Source organism: Nipponia nippon, unplaced genomic scaffold (genome assembly GCF_047370975.1).
Source record: "Nipponia nippon isolate SJK-2023a ecotype South Korea unplaced genomic scaffold, ASM4737097v1 scaffold_3, whole genome shotgun sequence".
Lineage (NCBI taxonomy): Eukaryota > Metazoa > Chordata > Aves > Pelecaniformes > Threskiornithidae > Nipponia > Nipponia nippon.
In genome coordinates, this window is record NW_028262347.1 from 19,303,295 (window position 1) to 19,326,337 (window position 23,043).

The 23,043-nt window shown below is 35.4% G+C and overlaps 1 protein-coding gene across 5 annotated transcripts in view; it reads left to right on the forward strand.

The window, feature by feature from the left end:
• TAFA5 (TAFA chemokine like family member 5) overlaps window positions 1–23,043 on the forward strand; it is a 440,132-nt gene that overhangs the window by 213,035 nt on the left and 204,054 nt on the right. For all 5 annotated transcript variants that reach the window (XR_015706840.1, XR_015706841.1, XR_015706842.1 and 2 more), the window contains one exon: window positions 21,793–21,942. Coding sequence is in view for 2 of the 5 variants with exons in the window: in XM_087767437.1 (XP_087623563.1) it covers window positions 21,793–21,942 (150 nt within the window). In the remaining 3 variants the exon portion in view is untranslated. The remainder of the gene's footprint in view (window positions 1–21,792; window positions 21,943–23,043) is intronic.

A 23,043-nucleotide genomic window follows, 5' to 3' on the forward strand; every position in this document is an offset into this window, starting at 1 on the left:
ATATATAAGGTATACTCAGTTAATGCTTTCATGAAAAATGTGGTTTTCTCCTCATGATAATAATAATTGATTTTGTCATAGCATAATAAAGAAAAGATCAAGATTACTTCTAAAGCCTGAGATTTAAAGCTTCGTTCCATAAAAGGCTGTAAAGGATAATAGCGATGGGATTAGACCCATTTAGTCCAGGTCTGAAATATAAGCTTTTCTGTAAGCATGGCTAATGTATATATGTTACTAAATTGCTGTTGGGGGAAAGAAAAAAAAGAAAAAAAAAAGGTGACTGATGCAAAATTTTATATACCTTATGTCTCATAAAACCGCAAAGTATTTATGAAATTCGTACTCTGTATGTGGCTTTTGAAGAGATTTGGAGAGAAGTACTCAGTGAGGTCCGTATCAGTACTTTGTGGTTTGAATGGCAAGTATGTAGCTGGATTTGCAGCTGCAATGCCCTTCAAACATTTTGTAAAATTTTACTTCATTTTAGTGCTTGTTGTTTCTGACTTAGCTATTTGGGATAGCCAGTAGTTTTTGTTGATGAAAGTACTTTTCATTGATGATATTTACTGTTATAAAAGCTATCACTCTACAGCACAGTTTTTTCTAAAAAGTAGTTTTGTTGCCTAGGATTCAGTGATCCTTGGCAGCATTTAGATGCAAAACTACTCATTATCATATGGGCTATCTCAGTATGATGGGAAAGTTATTGCTTAAGGCATCATACCATGTATTTTGCATATTTTTTTTCTGTATAAGGCATGTATAAATGTTGCTGCATCATCAGCCCTTTGCCTCAGAAATTTTCTTCAACATCAGCTAATTTCTGAAACTGAACACCAGATTTAATATCTCAGCAATATAATGTACTGGATTATTATTTCATTGGCAAAGAGATTGCCTAGCATTATGGCAAATTCCACAAAACCTGAACTATATTCCAAATAAACTTTTTGTGGCAGGCCACATAAGCCAATGATCCCCAAATTTCGTCTGCAGACTGTCACTGGCCCACAGTCTGCAGCAGGTATGTGCAACCACAATACAGTAAAATTTACTGTTTACCTCTCTGAAGCTGTACTGATTGTTTGCAGAGAATTTTGCAGAGTGCAATGAGAAATTAGTTCCAAAAGCCTGGAAACTACTGGTTTAAGTTCTTCAGTATAACTGTTTTGATGTGTCACAGTTGAAATGTAGATAAGTTGCTTGTTTTCCATTTCATAATGAAGGGAACACACAATTTGAGTAGACAGTTTTCCATACTTCTGTGTCTGTACTTGTACAGCATTGTGAATAATTAGGGTAATAGTATGTGGTTTGAAATAGTGTGCCAAGTTGTCACGTATCTTGTTTCATGGATACCTAGGCATAGCTAAGTTTTCTGAAAAGCAGAATATCAGTAGTATGCAGTGATGTTAGGAGAGAATACTGATCTTCCTTAATTAAATTAGTTTAACAAAGTTACATTAGAGTGTGCTTATACTTCCATGTAATATAGTCATTGCCTTATGTGTACCTGGTTTCTCCAAGGAGTGTCGCAAATGCACTCACTGTTCCTTAATGTTATATTTTGCATTTGGATCTCTGATTTAGCTGACAAATGTGAAAAAGCACATGTTGCCAGAGAACTTTCAAGAGACAAGCTGTGAAGTCTAAAGAACACAGGTTATTCCAGCTAAGGTTGGCACTGACTTCTGCTTAAAAGTTTTTCTCCTAGCATGTAGTTTTTAAACTTGTACCTGCAGAATATAGGTTAGCATTCTTCGGATAGAGATTTGTATTTTCCAGTTTTATTTCACAGAGGTGGAAATATTACTTTTATTTTCACTCATCCTCTTCTGGTTGGACGCTGAAGCAGTTGAGAGCACTCCAAACAGTTGGAGAACAAGACTACATTCAAATTGCGCCATTTTGGTGAATTTTCAAACTCTGATTGTAGGGGCATGTAAATTAGTATAATGGAAGGACATGTTAAAAATTACATTTAACCATTTGTGTCAGCGGTATGAATCTCTCAACACTGAATTTGGACTAGTTTATATGAGCAGAAAATAGTATCATACAGGGTTTTACACAGTTTTTACTGAAGTCAGTGGAAAATCCTGCTGTCTTCCTGAGCAATACTGCAGAGCATTCTGGACTTTGAGATCTTACTCACCAAATCTCATTATATGTCATCTGATTTGATTGTCCTCTGATAAGCCTGTGGTTTTGTTGTGATGTATCTTACACAATTAGTTACTTAGCTTTATGTCTAACAGTTAGCTACACAATTTTATTCAGGGAACTAAATATCTCTCCTGTCATTAACATTGACATGTTTCTACAATATCAGTTGAAATTCAGACTGATGGCATTTATGGCCCAGGACATCCAAAAAGAGGACATGACAAACAAGACCACATGTCTGAAGTGTATTTAAAGGGGGAAAAAGTACTAAACTACACTAGGTACTTTTAGTTGCTGAGTTAGTTTATTTTAAAGGCAGACTAGGTATCTAAATTTCAGTGGAGCAGTGATATGTGTTTTAAAACAAACGCACAATCTCCCTAAAATATTTTTTAAAAAAACAAAATTTGTTCAATTTGTTAGTAGAGCAATAAAAAAGAAAAAAAACTTTTCAGCTAAAATCAAAAGAAACATTTCAGTCATGAACAATCATCAGCTGCCTCTGAAATCTGATAACGTAAATTTTAAGTTTACCCACAGTGATACTGACTTACTGTTCTGTTGTCTTAATATATTATTTCTGGAGTCAACAGAAAAAAATGGAATGAAATACTGCAGGTGAAAGAAATAATGACTCATTTGGGCAATTTTTATTAGCTCCTTTGTTGTATGTAAGTGACTAGTGTGGGGTTTGAAAGTAGCAAATGCAAAATGCCAAATATAATTTGTTTCATGCCTCCTCTTAAGGTACAAGGCAAAATGTAGACACTATTATATTTTCATTCAAAGTACACCATTTTTCAAATCCTCATTAAACTAATTCAGAGCAATTTTCTTTATAACCAAAGTCAGGATGGGTGTCTTGCAAATGTTTGGATACTGTGAATGGGAATTCATAAATCCTGGCATTGGGAAGCAAGGTTGCTCTTGCCCTACATTTAATAAGGAAAGGAAGTAAGATGAAAAAAAGAAAGAGAGCAAGCTGCTTTGCCTGATGGTATTAAAAGGAATATCTAACTTTGCTGGAGTCAAAAAATAAGACTTTTTCTTTTTTTAAGCAGGTGACAATGTACTGATAATGTCTCCTGTATATTCATGATTTATATTTCCAGTAAGCTGGTATGTTACCTGCAATCACTTGTCAGTTTTCCTTTTCTATGGTCTGTTAGTCTGTTAGCCTGTTAGCCGACCAGTTAAAATATATCCTAAATTACTTCTATATTGAAAATATGAACAGTTGATAGAACAGTTACTTTAAGAGAGAGATGTCTCATGAACAGAATGTTTTTTTCATATCTGTCATAAATAAATCAGATTGTGCACCCTGTTGAACAGTTGTGACTTTTTTGGGGGGTTTTGGTAGTACATTTAACTTCTTGGCAAGGAAACCTGTTGTTTTTAATTAAGGAGAAATTATTTGAATTAAGCAGCCAGTACGAACATTTTGGAGTGGGCTCTGAAACTTGTGGTGTTTTTGTGGTGATGACATTCTCTGTTTTTAAATAATGAATAAAAAAATCATAATGTGATAGTACAGTCACATCATTCAGTGTTACTGACCAATTGCTACTAGTGAATGGTTGTTTTCAGGAAAGCTAGAACTGTCACAGTAGGAAAATGTTGAATAAATATAGTGGTATCAGTCTTTAGCTGACAGTTCAATGGATTTGCACTACAGTGGAGATGGAGTCATCCTAGCTCCCTTTTCCATAAGGATATACAGGTCCTAAGATTAGTCTGCCTTACTATGTGTGTTGTATAGCTTTGTTGTTGCTGCTTAGAAGATTTTCACCTCTCACAATTGATGGGCCGATTTTTTTTCAGATTCAAGGTTTTTTTTTTTCTGATTGAACTAAATAGGTAATGAAACCAGTTCCTTAGGAGCGCATAATATAGTAAGAGTACTTAGGAGTGGAAGGTGCTGAATTGTTTGCTGCTACTTAAGTACAGAGAAGCTCAAGAGGATCTTTTCAAATACTTAGTTTTCCACTTCTCTGTTGCTGTCTTTGGTAACATTTGAATCACAGAATGTTTCATATGCTTTAGAAATCTAGGAGACTTTATTGCAAGTTCAAGTTGAATATAAGGAGAGAGTAGAAAATGCAGAATTTGCTTTGTTTTCTGGAGACAGATTTTAGATCCCTTCCTTTAGGTGGCATTGTAGTTGACTGAGTATTTTTTTTCTTTAAAAGATTTATTTTAGCTATCCCAAGGATATTTCTGCATCTCCCTGGGAACCTGCAAAGTTCATCTTTTCTATCTCCTTCACTCAGTGATCTGTTTGCTGTCTCCAGATTTCAATGCAGCCGATCAATTGCTCTTTACTTAGTTGAAAGAGATGGTGTTGAATGTTGCATGAACAGGGTGTGGGTTTTTTTTTCTCTCTCTCTTTATTTTTGCTATGTTGGCTGCTCAGTAACTCTTTGGCAGCAGATAAAACCTAGTGTAAGAGAAATGGAATGTTCACATCAGTAACAGGCACTAGCACCAGCCCTCCACAGGGCTCTGTCCCACTTATCTCTGAACATTAAGGGATGGCCACATGCCTTCAGTCAGCTAAACTACAAATGGTTTCCCATCTTAGTCAGAGCAGAGAGTATTAAGTAGGTTCTTTTTTATAGTATTTTGTTTGGCTTAAGATTACCTTTTTTATTAAATTACAACCATTGTAGTGATCAAACAGCATCAATTTCAATACAAAAAGTGAGTGAAAATCTGTGATAGTTTTGTGTAGCAGGCTTGTGATTTCAGGGATGTCAGGCATACTGAGCAGGAGAATTCAGCCTAACTTCTTGAAGCAGACCAGACAGATTTCCACAAAACTATTAGGTATTTTAATATGAGGAGGGAGTCATATAAAATAGAAGTTGTTGTTTGTTTTTTTTTTGACACAAGTGTCACATCAACAAAACAATTGCTACCCAGTTGCAGAGTTGCAGAGGTTACTGCTGCTTACTGGCTTTACATGTGTAACTCCATTAACTTTACCCTAGTATGTTTAAGCTACCAATTAGGCCCTAAGCTATTCGGGACCCTTAGTGCCTTCTGGGTGTAAAGCAAGGCAAATTCAGGGAACTGGTGTTATGGAGCTGCATATGAGCTCTTCTTGGTAAGAAGGTGAGTGAAATACAACAAAAATTAAACAAAACAAAACAAACAAAACACCCAATACTGAGTAATGAACTGTAATTTCTTTAACATCAGAATTTTGTTAACATCAGCAATGGTGTTAAAATTCCATGAAATACCATTGTAAGCCAGTTGTACTTTATTTATTATAAACATATACATTCACTGTGTATATGCAATTTTGCAAAGAAGGTAGTAGAAAGAATTAGTATTAATTATAAATTTGCCTTGTTTTGTTTTAAGATGTCTGCAGAGGCAAAGTAAACATATGACATAGTTCCCCTTCAGTAAAATAATGGTGCTTTGATAGTAACAGTAGTAAACCTGTAGATTACCCATATCTAAATATTTATTGCACTTTTTTGGAGGGAAAAAAAAAAAAAAAAAAAAGACTGACTCTCTTCCCCACCTTAAATACGTAACAAACATGCACACAGCAATCATGGGATTCCAAAGGAGGGTGGGCAAGGAAGAATGTCAGAGTGTTTATCATACAGCTGTGCCAAAAGTAAAGGCTGAATGAATGAGATGGAGATTAAAGCCAGTAGTCTGAGCCTGTATTCAATCACTGCAGTCACTCTGTTTGCCTCCTGCATGCTGATGAAGTGTCATGAATGGTCCCATGTACTTTCATTCCAATATATTTCAGGCAGTAGTGATTATTGCTTGTACTCAGCTAAAGCTTGAAATAACTGGCAAACTCTTGCTTAGCAACAGAAGGCCTCATCTTATCTCCCTTGGGACCACTAACTCAAAAATGTGCTACTTTTAAAAGTTAAAGTTAGGAGGGGGTAGATAGATACTTTATATTCATTGTTTTCCTTGATAATTTAAAGAAGAAACCACAAACTAAAGCCTGCAAATGACTCTGTTCCATAAATAATTATTAACGGGTTTATGAAGCCCAAATCCAGTTTCTTTTATCACACATTAAACTGTTCTGTAGTTGGGCTACATGGCAGTTTTTATAAAGGTATTGCCTTTATATGTGCTGAGAGAATAGAAGCACTTTCCTTCCTTTAAAAAAAGATCTCGTAGTGTATTTTGATAAAATTCTTTGGAAGATATTTATGTAGTATTAAATCATTTCATGTTTGTGCTTATTTTAAGTGTTTAGACTACGATTTGTATTTTTCAGTGAGCTCAATCTTAAAAAGAAAATAAATGTACATTTGTTAAATAAATGACAAAATGCAGAGCATGGTTTGAGTTGTAGGTCTTCAGCATGTGTGCTGAAGAATTCATTAAAAAATGCAGCAACATTATTCTAGTGTGAATTATATGCTGCTCTGTAGGTTTCTATTTTTGGTCACCACAAGATGGCAAAAGCAATGAGCACACAAATGCAAGGATGAGTGAGTTTCATAATAATGCGTTCTGCATTCACACTTTATGCACATCAAGAGAGAATCCAAGCACAGCAGGAGTGACAATCACTCCAACAGTCTTTTGAAATCAAAGTACTTCCTTGAGAATGTCTTTCCAGTGCTAATTACACTCTTCTATTGTGGTTCTTATATTGTGCAAAGTAAAATGTTTACACTGTCGCTGGATACAGCTCCATCACTAGAAAAATGGAAGGTAAAAACTAATCAGATTATTAAATAGATTTATTTTCTTTTATGTGTTTCTGGTTCTACTTCTTTGTGTTTAGGGCTGAAATATAAAAATCTCTGTCCTTTGTCACCAAGGGACTTTGGCAAAGACACTAATTTTTCACCAACTCCAAGAAAGTCTCTTCACTCAAGAGAGCTGTTACAATGTGGAAAGGATTGGTTGCCTAGGTATCTTGAGGGTTTTCTCTTTTTTACTGCTTTTTTTTTTTTTCCAGTTGCGTACTGATCACACAGTAACTACTGTCAACAAATTTTTCTAACAAGAGGAAGGCAAAAAAAAATTGAGACATTTCTTCTCCTAGGGTATGATAGGATATGCTATGCAACTGTGTGTGTTTGTGTGTATGGGCATGCATTTATATGTATAAGATTGTATATAGAATCTCAGTAATCGCTATGAAACTCTCACTGCATAGGAGAGGATGCAACATATCAGTTACGTAATTGTATTAAAAAAGAGGAGAAGTGTTCTAACTTTATAACGTTTGCCTGACTGTGCAGAGGTTTATGTGAGGGCTTAAACAACCCGTCCAGTCTTAATCTTTTATTCTTGTCTTTACTGCTAGGGTTGGTGAAAAGGATAATTGGTAGGAAGGATTGTCAGATTTAAGTGGAACAGGGAACCATTAAATATTCATTGTTGAGAATGGAGCCAAATTTCTCCTTCCTTGCAGTTGAAGGGCATGGTTCTTCAATGCTTTGTGTTTGTATAGCCATTTACAGCTAGGCACATTGCATGGGAAATAGTATTGCTGATCTCCTTAGGAAAATGTGAATTAGTAGCAATATATACATTTTTGTGCATAAGGTTTATATGAGCCATGCATGCATGTCAACTTGATGCAACATATGTACATCAAAACATCCTTTCACAATCTATATATTTCATCCATAATTTACTCTTCTTTCCTAGTAGATGTCATCTATAATCCATCCATAAAACAGATATAAACACACACATATATATGCATACATATACATATACAGACAAGTCGTGTATATTTGCTATTCAGGGAATAATTTTACTAGTGCGTTCTGGTTGGATACTACTGCAGATTTCAGTTATGTTGTCAAACAATAGTCCATCATCTCTGAAGTTTTTGAGTCTGGAATATACCCTAACAATTTTACAGTATACACAATTTATATTGTGCATTATACAAACAGATACTATATATATACACTATTTCTATAATACATATAGTTTTATATTCTCTTAAGGAGTTTTGCATAGTCAGAAATAGTTCATATATACACTTTAGTCTTATTAAGGTCTTTGGATCTTTTACTGAATTTGCTTTTCCAGCAGTGATCAGCTTCGTTTGATTGAAGATACCAGAATTCAGGTATTAAATGCAATGGTATTGGAATAAGCTTATCTCATATCAACAGAGCAGTTTTGTTACAGCAAATTGATATTAATATATGAAATCGGGAAGCAGTAGAAAAGAGAAACTGTCTCCTTGAAATTGCTAGAATACAAGTGGTGAACCAAATTCACATATTTTAAAGACTAAAGCATCAACAGCCATAAGCAAGCAGCTATGTATACGAGAGTATAGACACAGTGTGTACTAGTGTATACACACAGTGTACACTAGTGTGTACTGGTACATTGTTTGGATCATTTAATCATAGAATGATTTAGGTTGGAAAGGGTGCCTGGAGGTCATCTAGTCCAAAAAAGATAGAGAGACCATAGAGTTGTCATACAGTGCATAGCCGAGTACAACACTGAAAGAGTGTGCCTTTGGCTTTGCATCTCTCTCTGCTTCCTGATCCAAGAGCACCTTTGTTCAGAGCTGCTGCTGTGACTTGTGGTACATACAAAGTCATACAAAGTGAATGGTTCTTATCCAAGCTTTCACTTGGATAAGAATTCATTTGACAAATGTCCTTGGTCAGAATCACAGTTATTTAAGATGCAACACAAATTTGCTAAAGGGCTAGTGCTGGGAGTGTGGAGACTTTGTAATTATTCTATTGAATTTGCTGTCTGTGAAGTTACTGGTAAAGCTTCCATTGATTTTATTGGGAGCAGGATTAGTCATTGTGCGAAGATTCATGTTGTACAGAAGATGTACTACTGTTTTCACTTAAGACTAGTGAAGGATTGTAGTTCTTTAATTCATTAGGTTTCAGCAGATTAGAAGAACTGAATTTTGATTAATTCAACAATTCTCATGTCTTCAGCTCTGGAGTACTGTGAGTTTGATGGTGGTGTAGTTTCACTGAAAATAGTGCTGTGTCCTCCTGTTAACAAGAGCAAAATGGTTAGCCAGTACAGAAGATATATGGCAACATCAGAAACTGAATCCTAGTCTTTTGATTGTCATTTCTGTTTTAAACTAAGATGGGGTAATTGTTACCTAATACATTCCTTCCTCTTAATGATAATAACACAATCACTACTTTCTGTATATAACCAGGCTCACGTTTCTCTTGCAGTGAGGTTAAGTGTTGTTCTCTTCTTTATTGCAAAATGACTATCTCCCTCTACTGTTATCTTCCCCAGCATGAGACCAAAACATACGTGTGTGCATCAACATATACACACAAATAATGTGATGTGTAGTTACAGCTGTGATTAATCATTCAGTTGACTACCCTTAGTTGCCCCTTAAGTAATACATGCTAGTGTTGGCCTATTTTCTCTAGAGATACCCTACCCAATCTTTGGTCTGAATGATGGGATTTGTCTTAGTGACATAATGACTCTCCTTTTAACGGTTGCTGTATAAATTCAGATTACCTATAACTAATTAAAATAACTTTATTTTGTTTGAACCTAATACATTTTGGATTTGAAGCATTTAGACAAAAGGTTATATGGCCTTTCAGAAACCCTTTTTTAATGAAATATTTATTGCCAGCTTTTCTGTTCTGATTCCTATCAGCTTATCCTCAGTTTTCATTCAAGCTGTTATATTGCCATTGGGAAAATTAAAATAAGAAGGGCAGGCCATAAGTAGTCAACATGACTATGTATATCTCATATATGTACATGAATTGCTTGATATCATTCAAGTTTTATTATATCTGGTAAGTGCAAACATTCATTCAATAAATCTCTCTTTGCTGCTTTTTTACTCATCCCTGTGGGATCATTCTCCTGTCCATGAATTTTATACTTTCTCCTGCCTACATACCATTACCGCAGAAACACTGTATCAGTATCAAAACAAGTATATTCACCAAAAGGAAGGCAGAAAATGTTAATGCTTCTCCATAACGTTAATGGTTCTCCTTCAGCATTTCCTCTGGATGAGGAGCAGCACTTAGTTATGCTCAGTGCTCTTTAACTTGACAGCTTTCACGTTGTCCTCTGTACCAGAGAACTTCTGGTCGTTGCTACTTCAGTGTGACCCATGGAGCTGATCAAATCTCACATCCTCTTAGTTCTTCTTCTTAGAGACTTAGCTGATGAAAGGTGGAATATAGTTTATGATGGTTTATGATACGCTTAATCCCAAATTTGAGAAAATAATTTAGTGTTGTCCACCAGACACAGTCAGAACACTGAAATACTTACTACAGTCAATATTGTGGTGTTACAGTTCTAGCAAGTAGGTGAGAACAAACAGTGCAAAGAATAACCAATGCCAGACTTGGACCTGACTTTTTTTTGCATATGGCATTCCCTTAGAAATCAGTGGGAATTCTTACACAGGTAGTTTCTACTCTGAAATTTTTCTCTGGGTTGGACTAAAAATTGTATTGTAAAGTAAAAATATTGCATCCATTGACTACGGTTTCATAAAGAACATACTTACTGATTCACTCTGTGGTATTGGTATAATAGCTATTGTGAAGGATCTTGGCAAATTGCTTATATCTTATGACCAATATGAGAAGCAATACATTCCAAATCATCTTCAACTTCAAGGTCGTATAGTACAACACATTCTTCTGTGAAGTATGTGTGCATGCCTATATATGTGTGTGTTTATCTAAGTATACATTTTTTGTGTTTAGAAAACTGTTAACTACAGTCTATTCTATGTCTTAGGAAGCATTTTTCAGGATGGTACACCATGAGTAATAGTAAACTTACTTCATCAAAATGCTGAGTAAAACAGTGACAGGCCTAATTTTTGTTCCTTTTTATTAAGGACCTTGATCTGAGGAAGTATTATTTATTAGGCAATCACTGGGAAATTGATAGCATAATTTAACTTTATTAGCTAGTAAAACTGATAAGCAGTACATAAAAAGATGGACCTTGTTATAGAGGGAATAATAATAATAAAAAAGGTTAATTTAAAGTTTTTTAAAAGGTCATCAGTGTAAAGACTTTTTAACATTGCCTTCTATGTTATGAACGCATACCTTGAAGTTTTGCTTCTGTCAATAGTTTTGTTTGTGTCTATTTTATAGCTGCTAAGTCTAGCACAGAATGGATGTGTACACTTAAAATGTTTTCAGCTTTTCAGTATCTTGAGATTAATTCTACATCTGGTGTGAACATACGTGACATATATCTTCTTTGAGCATAAGCCCCTCTACACAGTGTAGAGGAGAAGTAATGGATGTTGTGAGTATGCAGTGATTGAACACTTAGTTGTGTAAATGGAAGACATTGTTCCTGGTAAATGGGACACATGAAGAGGTATTGTGTATGTCTCTAATCTTGAGCCATTTACTGATTTGTAAAGGTGGGTGGGATGACTGTAGTCCTTGCTCACTGCACTGTCTTTGGGCAGCCTTGGATATATGTAGGCAACTTAAAACTTCTTTTGCTGTCACCCTCCTCTGAGTTGTGCAGAAGAGAATCTTATCCCATAAATGGTTATCTTCTTGGAGGACTAGAAATGAGGATATAAAAATCATGGATTTCATCCATGAAAACTTTTAGTTTCATCATGCACCTGTTTCATAAGTCATTTTGAGCAAAATGGATAAAAATGGAAAATGCAGCAGTGAAGCTGGCCCAGATAGAAAATCACTCCTCCAAGTCTGTAGAACAGCTGAGAATAATAGCCAGCATACTCATGCTTCTCAGTCACAGTTGCGTAAAGCACTGTTCCTAGACAAACCTTTAAAATGAAAGCCATCACTCAAATTCATTAGTTAAGGAGTCTGTCAAGTTCACTTCCTCTAGTTGGTGCTGAAGTTTGGTATTAGTCTAACAGAAAGGATATATTTATTTAGCATATTAGATCTGTATTTTTTAACTTTTAAGACAATGTAATTGTCTAAAACCCTGGTGATGTACCTGCAATAGCGGGGCCTTGTGTGCTAAATCTAGCTGTGTGCTCAGCACAGCACCTAAATGAGGGACTGAATTCCTCCATGCAGTAAACACAGAGAGGCAGGTACTGCTGAGGAACATTACACTGTTCTTGTGTGCTCAGTAACGAAACTCTGAGAGCTAAGCAAGAAGAAACAGTAGATGCATCAGACACATGCTATTCTGTTCTGGTCCTTGTGATGTGCTTGATTTGAGAATTCATGGTAGCACCCAAATTAATTGAACCTATGCACCATAGACTTCCTTTACAGTCACTGCAGAGAGAGAGGCACTTCAAGAGGTGCAAATTCTCCCTGTTGAAGCTTTGAGCCTAAGGATCCTTTGTCTGCTCAAGATTCTCAGCATCAAACCCTGATTTGGGTTCATCCATAATACTTCTAATTAATGTCATATATTATTCAGTGGGATTATTTCTTCTCGGGTGTAATAAGACATTCAAAGTTATTGAAATTTGTTTCCTTTTTTGATATGGGTACCATGCTACTTCAATGCCTCCATTTTTCAGTGTTTACTTTTGCGGTGTTACTAAGAGATAAGTTTGTATTTCCCTGTGGTTATGTGTGAGCTGTTGTACCCATATGTTCTCAGTAAGTGCAGTCTACAGAGTACAAAGTCTTGATTGACTATATTTTGTATGGAGAATATTTATGGACTCTTTCCATGAAAAAAATGGCAAAAGAATGACACTAGCTACTAGAACACTTTCTCTGTTATCTAGTGATTTCAGGGTAAACCTACCATCTAGATTACCAAAAAAACAACTGCATCACAGTGCCATCACTAGAAAGAAAATGGATTTTTGTGTCATAGGCTTTTGCAAGAAAGGAAGAGTAGTGTTACAGGCGGTAGTCAAAATAAACAGGCTTATTTTAAAGAAATTATTTAGAACTGCTAGGAGCACAGTGGATGATTTAGTGTGATCGCATTTGTCCTAAAAAAATGGCAGAAAATTTCCATCATTTGAATTTTTTATTCATTCGTAGGTATGAGTTAGCATATGGCATGTTAACAAGGCTGAATATTGTTAGGTAGCAGTTGCTTTCAGCTGCATACTTTGGCCTCCAGGTTTTCAAACCTGCCACAGGCACGGAGTAATGACACAGTTCTTGTTGCATAGGATACAACTTACTTCCTGGTGGATGGTAATTAGAAGTTTGGGGTTATTATTCCTGCAGTTTAAGGACTAAGACATGTTGACAAGATCTAACAAAACAAAATTTCAGCCTATTGATTCTCTTTTCTCACATGACCCCTACTGGACCAAATTTTGCCCCAAATCTGCTTTTGAACCCAGGATCTTGCAGTGCAGACCTTGACACCAGCAGGAAGGACACTTGTATGATGACTTTTTAAAGTCTATGTTACATATGTAAATAGTTTTCAAGTCATTCTAGAATAACAAATAGTTTGATTGTAAAAAGGAAAACCAGGGAAGTTAAAAACAGTTTACCTGTGCTGCTACATTATATCTAGTTCTGATATATGGCTTTATCTGCATGTTCCTTTAAACTGATTTCATGCTCCCTACAGTGACATATTTTGCTAACACAACAGACTTGTTCCTTCCCAACATACAGCTTCTGGCTCCAACAAATGTCAGTAGCCTTTTAGACAAACCTGTGCTTTTTATTCCTGTCTTTCTCAAGAGAAATATCAGCATCCCTCCAATAACATTTTTTCCCCTGTGGCTGTTCTGTTTGTTTTATAAACAGACTAGCTTTATATGTAGAGGCTGGTAAAGACATGGAAGGGTGGTTTTCTTCTTTCTTTTTCTTTTTTTTTAACAGTTTTAAATATTTTTAGGAAAGTAAGAGAGTGACAGCCACTTCCCAACTTATGCAAATAAGCATAGCTTTGTTTAGTCCTGAATTCATGCAGTTATTTCCTTTTTTAACCAACAGAGGCTTCCAGAAGCAGTTAACTAAACCTGTATGAAGAGGAGTGAACAGGATGCCCTCAGAGCTACAGGTCCTCCTTGGAGGAGCTCTGTGTAGCTGAGATTTGCAGTTCACACTGACTTACGCAGTGGCAGAACTTACTTATAGAGAAAGGACTCAAACGCCTTGTCATTTCTACTTCCTTTTGGGAGCATCAGTTATATGATTTCCTTATTTGTAAGGTCTGCTTTTAGGTCAGTATCCAAAAAGAGACATGGAAACAATACAAAACCCCAGAAATTACTAGGCTAGGGGGGATAATTCTATAATATTAATGAAATCAACATTAGTCGGATTCATTTGGTTGATTTTTGTGTGAATATGCATTAAAGATGTTTCTCAAAGACAGAAGCTGTGATCTCTGTCACTCAAATGAGGAATGCAAAGGTCACTGGCTCCCCTGGTGCTGCAGCTTGATGGGTTTCTAGTCTCCATGCTAGAATCAGTAAGATCCCTCCCAGGATACCCAGCAGGGCAGGGCCTGGCAGCCAGGGGGGCACTGAGGCAGCCCCAGGCACCAGTGACCTCCCTGGGGACAGCCCGGGGCCGTGGGCCCGCAGGTGGGCCTGACTCGATGGGGCCCATGGCCGGGCAGGGCAGGGCTGTGGGGAGCTGGAGACCAGCCCTGCTGCAGCGTTGCTGGGGCGGGGGCTGATGGCCCTGGGGGGCTGGAATGGGATCCTGGGCCATGGGCAGGGTGTGCTGGGCAGGGACAGTGAGGCCTATTGTAGTCCTCATGGCCCTGACATAAATTTCTCTCTCAATACTCTACTTAGCTGTCATTTTCTTTTTCTTTCTTTTTTGTAAAATGCTGCATATCAAATGTGTCGATTTTGACCTGTGACTGTTTAGGAATTTGAGAAATGACATTGCCATGTCCTAAAACCATGAGATCAGTATGAATTACTTTTTAAAGTAGTGTACCAAATAGGAAAATTTATTTAGAAGTAGGTTCATATATATAAATGCCTTGCTTCTCCATTTATTTATATATCCTTTGCTTGATTTTTCAAGCCTTTTCTGGTCTGGAATTCCCCTTTGTACCAATACTGTTTCAGAATTGCCTTCAGAAACTTAAATCTTGAAGGTTTTTTTTACTGAATTTTGGTTTTACATTTGTTTGTCTTTCTGTTGTGTTCTTAATAATAAGATATAGGGGAAATGATTCATAATTATACAACAAAATATTAAGCAATTATGTACAATAGCAGTTTCAGGTGTAATAAGTTAGGGCATTAGTCTTATCTGGGAAAAAAAAAGAAATTTCAAAATGGGTCCTGAATGTATCTTGAATCTCCACAGACTCTATTTTCTTTCCTGTACAACTATTTAAAGAGTAGGATCTATCTTAATTAAAATTTACTGCTCATTTCAGAATGGAAGGGCTGAAAGCTATTTTCCTATCCTCCTAATGTCTGTGCTGTTTATGTGCTTGAGATGGCTAAGTGGTAGTCTGAAAATTGCAATAAGATTAGTAATTACTAAGGGGACATAATGTACTGTTTTGTTGCAGTGGAACTCTGAAAATACTTAAACTGACTCTTAAAAGGAGAAGGCATTCATCATATTTTTCTCTTGTTATTCATAAGTTTTACTTAACTGGGTTCTACAATAAGTTTTCCTTCATAAAATGAGCACTAAAAACACTTCTTTTAGGACAAATTCTCTTGTTTTATACCACTAGAATCCAGAATCACTACTTTTAAGATTAGGAAGCTACAGCGGTCACATGGTGAGGTTGATTCCAGCCAAATATAGGTCTGAACCTGTAATGAAGTAAGTCTATGGAAAAATTTGAAAAATTTGGTACGCTGCTTTTTAGTTTACTGGGCACCTATGGGTTACAGCAGTGAATTAGGATTATCCAAATTAGTTACTTTTTGTTTCAGACAGTGACATTGTCCTGTCTTCTTCCACTGTGAGCTTAATCATACCCTCAAGAAAAACTGATAAAGACTATTTTAAACAGATTATCTAACTGTACTAGCATGAACAATTGCTTTGTGTAGTCTGCTACTTAAACAGCCACAACATTTGTTTCAATAGAAAGATACAAGGTCCTAAATGATACACAAAGCATCTTGGAAACAAATACTTTCAATGTCAGTGACTTTAGCAACAGAAAAGGGAAACAGTGTATTTCCAAGAATACAAAATTGTAATGCCCTTGTATTGCATAAATTAAGATTGAAACAATGTTCTTATTTGATAGTTATTCTGAAATTGTGCTGATTCATTTGACAATTTTTTCCCATACTGAGTTACAGAAGCTGAGCCAATTCTGGTGTGTTACTTTAGCTTAAATACATTTTTTCAGAAGCTTTGTTGGAGTTACTCTTTCTTATTTTATACTAGTCGGATTTCCACTAATGTTGCTTTTGTAGCTTAAAAGTGAGTGTGGTTCTTTGGGGCAAACAATTCCTTGCCATAATCTCTCTCGTTCTGAACTAAAATTGAAAAAGAAAAGGTAAAGGGACTGTCTGAAATTGGATGATGTTCAGTGTAAGATCTTCTCTCAGGACATTTTCTTTGAGGAAGGATATGTAACAAAGAATTTCAAATTCCACTTAAATATATGCTTTTTTTTTTTAATTGAAATATGTTTAAATATTTTTTATTCAAGTTAATGTCAAACTGCAAATCATGAGTGACACTAAGTACTTAAGTTCCCCTTATTTCAGTAGGAATTGTTGATATTCAGCTCTGCTCAGGAGTTGGCATGGCTCTGTTGTCAGAAAAACTTCAATATTGTAATAGAAAACTACTGAATGTATTCCTATGATCTGATTTTGAAACAAATCCTGCATTGTGTTCACTGACAAAAGAGTATCTGAATCTCGCCAAGATTTTTAATACTGTTTAACTTTATGCATTTTGAACTAAAAGAACTTGTGTTGCTAGGCATCAAATTGGTGATGCATGGAAAAACTGTTCACTGAAACTATAATATAAGCCTGCATGTACAATTCAGAAGTGGATTTTCTGGGTGAGCATGAAATCTAAAACCCTATAAACGTATATTTAGATCAATTTTTCTTTTCATTTTACCCACAGATACCATGAGTTCATAATCTGGTTTTATTTCTTTAAACAAATTTGAGGGAAAGTCTTCAGCTTTTCAGCATGCATAAATTAAAAATTCATAATATCTATAACTTGCTTGCTGTAATCAATGCAGATTAGGCAGATTTTATTTTCTGTTAGAGAACAGAAGTATTTTCCTCCACAGAAAATTAAAATATTCTCCCAGGTACCCTTCATGTAATATGAAAATATTTACTATTTGAGGGTTTTACCTATGACAGACAATACAGATCTTTCGAAAGCTTTATTCTTTCAGCAATGATGTATAGTTGACAGAGGGCTTTTAGTAATACACATAAAAAATGCCATTTACTTTTAAACTTTTCAATAACAAACTCTTTTCTTTCAAGAATGTAAGTACTAAAAACCTTCTAAGAATATAATAGTTTTACCTTGAGATACTTCCTGTGCCATTTGCTATATATACATACCTAAACTCACTGATTCCTACAAACTTCCATGAAAGTCTCACAGCGAGCAGTTTTAGAACCGATCACGATGGGACTTAATTCAGAAAAAAACAAAACAGGTGCTGAGTACAGCAATTACTGTAAACAAGTCCATGGGTGCAAGCTAGAAGCCAAAATATTTGGAATATGTATATATGTTTTTATATATATATATATATGTGTGTATATATATATGTTTTTTTGGTTTTGGTTTAGTTTGACTTACTTACATTTTTAATTCATAATCCTGCAGTTTTCCTTTTTTCTGAAAGAATTCCGTATAGAAGCATGTGTGCTTGTGGCGGGATAGAGAGGGGGACATATCAGTCGGCATTTTAAGAACGAGGTACAACATTACAGAAGAGCATTAAAGAACCTGAGCCTTTTCTTTGTTTCATAACGAGATGGTGGCAACACAAAATCAAATAACTTCCAGTGGGGTCTTAATTACTAAAATAAACTTATAAAATAAATATTTATAAAATATAAAAAATTTATATATATAAAATAAATATGAAAACAGGAACAGTAACAAAGAAATACCCACTCATTTACTTGGAAAACTGGATAATGGTAACTTCGAAACAATCTTTATGCTTGGTCCATAAAATAATAAAAAATGACATTTTTTTCTTGGAAGAAAAGCTTTCAGACAAGGCTAGAATGAAGCAGAGTTCTCTGATGATGCTGGCCTTTTTTTTTCCCCAAGATTATTTCATTCAGGTTGGAAGGTGGTGAATTGCTTTGTGGACTGCAAGTACATAAATACGATGTACTTAAAATATGGAGTCTTTATAACTGTTCCATAGACTGTGGCTCTTAGTCCCTCAGCTGGAAAAGCTCCAGTGAAACTCCACCTGTTGCTGCCTTGAGTTTTCTTTGTGCTTAGGAGTGGAGAGTGTTCAGAGGCTCACAGGTGAATGGCTTTTTTTCATTAATATCTTTGAAAGAGGTCACTATGTCAACTTCCTTGAAAATGAAGGGTATCCTAATTCTTGAAACTTGGTACTTAGAAGAAGTATATTCCTTTTTTCCCATCATTTTGTACATTATATTTCTAGATTAAATTGTTAAAAAGTAAAAGTAGCATACATGTCTTCTAAGTAAGGTACTGCTGTAGACTTACTCTCTACTTAATGAGAGACAGAGAGGACATGCTTTACAAAAGGATGACTCTCTTTCTGGAGGTGGGCCTTCATAACCTTAACTAATACTTTTCATGCTTTACAGCCATCTAAAGCCAAGTAACAGTAGATGTACACTATGTTGCAATGCTCAATATACTTGCAATCTTTGCACCCTGTGACACAATGACCAGGAAATATTTATGTCATATATGTGGGAAGAGCTGCTGCAGCTTTACAATAACTTTTAATTTTCTTATGCTATAGAGACAAGAATGGCAACAGAAAAATGATCTTTAAAAAAAAAGAATTCTATGAAATGTTTTAAAAATCTTTCCAATTTTCCCTTATTTTTAATAGCTGCACAAAATTCCTTGAAAGGCAGTGTGACATTATCTTTGTATAGCAATTGCTCTCATTTAGGTATCCCAGTTTTTGAAGTTCATAAAAAAAATAAAGTTGCTATGCCTGGAAGAAATTATCATCTCTAAACAAAATAAACTGCTGAAAACAGTGATAAAAAACAAATAGCCCAGCTGGCTCAAAATGAACCTATGCAGAACTAAAACTGGACAGGTCCAAAAGCAGAAAAGATTATCTATAGGTATTCTTATTGGTAGCCACTGCTTGCATTCCCTGGAAAGCTTTTTGCTTTCACAAATTATCTTGACATAAAGCTTCATTGTTCTTTTTCTCTGAGTATAGTCCTTATTCACCTTCACTGTGCTGTAAAACTGGTTCCTTTCCTCTGAAATGGGGTTTTATATAGTGATCCACTTAGATTATATGATTTACCATATCTTTTAATGAAAGTAACAATAGTGTAAAGACTTACGGATAGTGGAGAATATGGAAACCCATACTCTCAGGAACACTTACATATAACATATTTATGCTTCCTCCTTTTCTTTGGTTTCCATTCAATTTCTATTCTCAATGCAGGACTGTAATCATGATGTTCAAATGCCTAAGGGGTCAAGATCTAAATACACCTCTGATTATGTCTTTTTTACATGATCTACTAAGACAGCTGTATTCCTTGGGAGCAATACGTCTCCTGCAAGCCAGAATGAAATATTTTAGCGATGGCGGAAAAAAGAATGCTTTTTTTTTGGTTCAAAATGTTTCAGTGTAGCTGGATTTCCCTTGTCCCTATCTGGAAAATCGTGTGCCACTATCTTTCTTACTAAACCTTTGCTGTCTAACCCAAGATTTTTGAGGAAACAAAGTAAAAACCAGCATATAACAGATACAAATCCTTTCATCGGTATGTTTATCCTAAGATGTTTTTATTAACAGAGTGGCTGGAAAAGAATAGAAACCCAGGACTGACTGTAGCTCATAAGTCAGTTGCCAGCAGCCATTAAACACTATGGTGATAGTGTTCACTATCATGAATATCATATCTGTATTTATAAATGCTTAATGTATGTTACTTACATATATGTCATATATTTGCATGAATTTGTAGAGTACCTTGTTCCATATTCATCTTTGAGATCCTCAGTTCTACCATGTTGTAATTCACTGCACTGTAGGAGTCACAGCAACATACAATTTAGGTGGCTTAGCAGTGAATCAGTCACAATGCTGTTGACAGCCTACAATGTTTTGCTATTCTGGCAGTTTCAAAACAGTATCCACACAATGGGAAGCATCGTAAGCTGGTTCTGAGAATATACTGGGTAAACTTGTACTCTGAATGGAAAGAATGCAGTATACAGAAACATCATTACACTTTTAGACTTAAATTAAATGCCATTCGTATATGTTTCAGGGTTTTTTGCATTTTTTTTAAGTTTGATGTTAATATAAATTTAAAATTTCTGCTTTTTGTCTCATCATTCTTTTTCAACATTTCAACAGCATAAAAATAATTTACTGTTAATATTATTTAAACTGCATAACTTTTTTGTAGATACAATATTGCATTTGTTCCAATCTTTTTTTTATGAAAACAAAATATAGTAAGCTTGTGATTTGCAGATATATTTTTGCAAATATTCATTTGAATGTCTATAATCGATTGCCTACAAAGACAAAATCCAATAGAAATTATATTTACTACTGTACCATAAAATCCAGAAATTATATGTAATACAAAGTGATAGCTGGGAGTTTTTTCAGTCTTACTACACGTTGAAATTCAATAATGTATCTTTCTTGCTTGTAGAAGGTAGTATTTTGGTATACTAGTAGCCTACTATTGGTTGTACCAGAGGAAGTGCATCATTTTAAATGTATAACATTTACTTCAGACTAATATTCTATATAAAATAATTTTTGGCAACTTTTTTGTTTTGCTTTTCATAGCATGGTCCACATTCAGAATTAGGTGGTGTGGATTTCCTTAGTGTTCAGGAAAAGCTATGTATATTGGAGAAGTCAATAAAAAGCAAACAATGTTACTGAGCCAATGGGGCAGTGTCATTTTACTATCGTTTGCAGCATGGTTACATCGTAAATTTAGTAAAAGAAAAAAGACCAGCTACTTCAAATATGAGTCAGGTAGAGAATGAATGACTGTTCAGTTTAGATAAAGCAAGAGCCAAAGGTCTGACAATCTGGTCAAACATGGGCATACTTTGAAAGACTTTTTCTTTCCAAAAAAACACACAAAGCAGTTAAGACTTCATTATATTCATGGACATGTGGGGAAGTTTTTTGTTTTCCATATGCTTTATTATCTCTTTTTTGAAAGTACGTAAAGAGCACACCATTTAGATTTCATTGCTGTAAAAGCAGATTATTCCTTTACTTAGCCGACCTAAGTAAAAGTAACCTGTGTGACCTCAGCTCTCTGGCTTTTATGGAACAATAATCATTTTCTGACAGAACCAGTTTGCAGGGTTTTCATATGTCCACCACAAAGAAAAAATTGTGTGTCATCTCAGTTTTATTATATCCATCAGCTGGCTGCCCATTTGTTGTGGAGTGTCTGCTGTGACATAGGGCTGTGACTCTATTCGGCTGTAATAGATTGCCTGTAGTGCATTCAGTGACTCTGGTACCTGTTGCTGGTTCTTTTTCCAGGTCAACTGGCTGCAGGTACATGTGAGATTGTTACTTTGGACAGAGATAGCAGTCAGCCCCGAAGGACTATAGCCCGACAAACAGCTCGCTGTGCATGTAAAAAAGGACAGATTGCCGGTACAACAAGAGCAAGGCCAGCCTGTGTTGATGGTAAGAAACAAAGATCTATTCTATCAGTTTCTGCCAATACAAGAGTGGTATAAACTGGTAGTGTCTCATAAAAAAAATAAAAGTTCTATAGAAGAAATTTTCATGTGTCCCAACTAGCAATGACAATACCATTGAAATTCCTCAAAAGGGTGTGACTAAATAGTATAGATATTTCAGTTACAATTTTTTTAATTGGCATTTTCACTTTTGTTTTAGCTTGATATGCAGTTGAATGTTAAGGCCATGGTGCTGTTACATTTTGCATGTGATAACAGGATCAGCAGTGAAATGGCATTCTTTTTTCCCCTACATTTTATTCCTTATAACATTAAAAAAACACTGCAAAAGAGCTTCAAAATTTTATGCCACTGGGAAGCTAATGTGACTGCTCCTGTGTGATAGGTAATGTTGTTGACAAAAACACTAATACTATAGTTGGGATATAGTATCTGAATATACCTCACATGTCCAGCATTCCTTCTCTCCTTAAAATGATGATTCTGTATGATTCACTGCAGATGCAGTGATAGCATACAGCTGGAAAACTGCTGACATACAGGGAGGTATGAAAATGTTTCACTTTGAAATCATTTTTTGAGACAAATTAATTTCTGTGTTACAGGTAAATAAGACATTAACAATGGGACAATCTTCAAGACAGGTCTGCCAGTACAAGGCTATTAGCAAGCATTCATATTAAAAATAAAATTGGAGACGTATTGAAAATAGTTGATGCAAAATGCTATGTTTTGATCTAGGCTCAGTTAACAAAAGTAAAAAGAAGATGCTTATGTATAGAACTATAATAAATTCACAGATTGCCTTTGAATACTGACTGGTTTGAGTCCTCGAATAAAAATATTGCTGAGAACACCCTACTGTTGCCTCAAAATTTGGTCTTACCAGTGATTATCAAAGAAGACAGTTCAAAGATTTTAGAGCCTACCCACAAAACTAAATATAGAACAGCATGCACATTCTATTTTTGCATTTTCCTTTCACTGTTTTTGGTACCCTGTAAGACAGTTTCTTAGCTGTCTCTTTTGTAATGTGATACTATATCCAGTAATTCTCTTCTTTCCTGTTTTATTGTAAGATCAT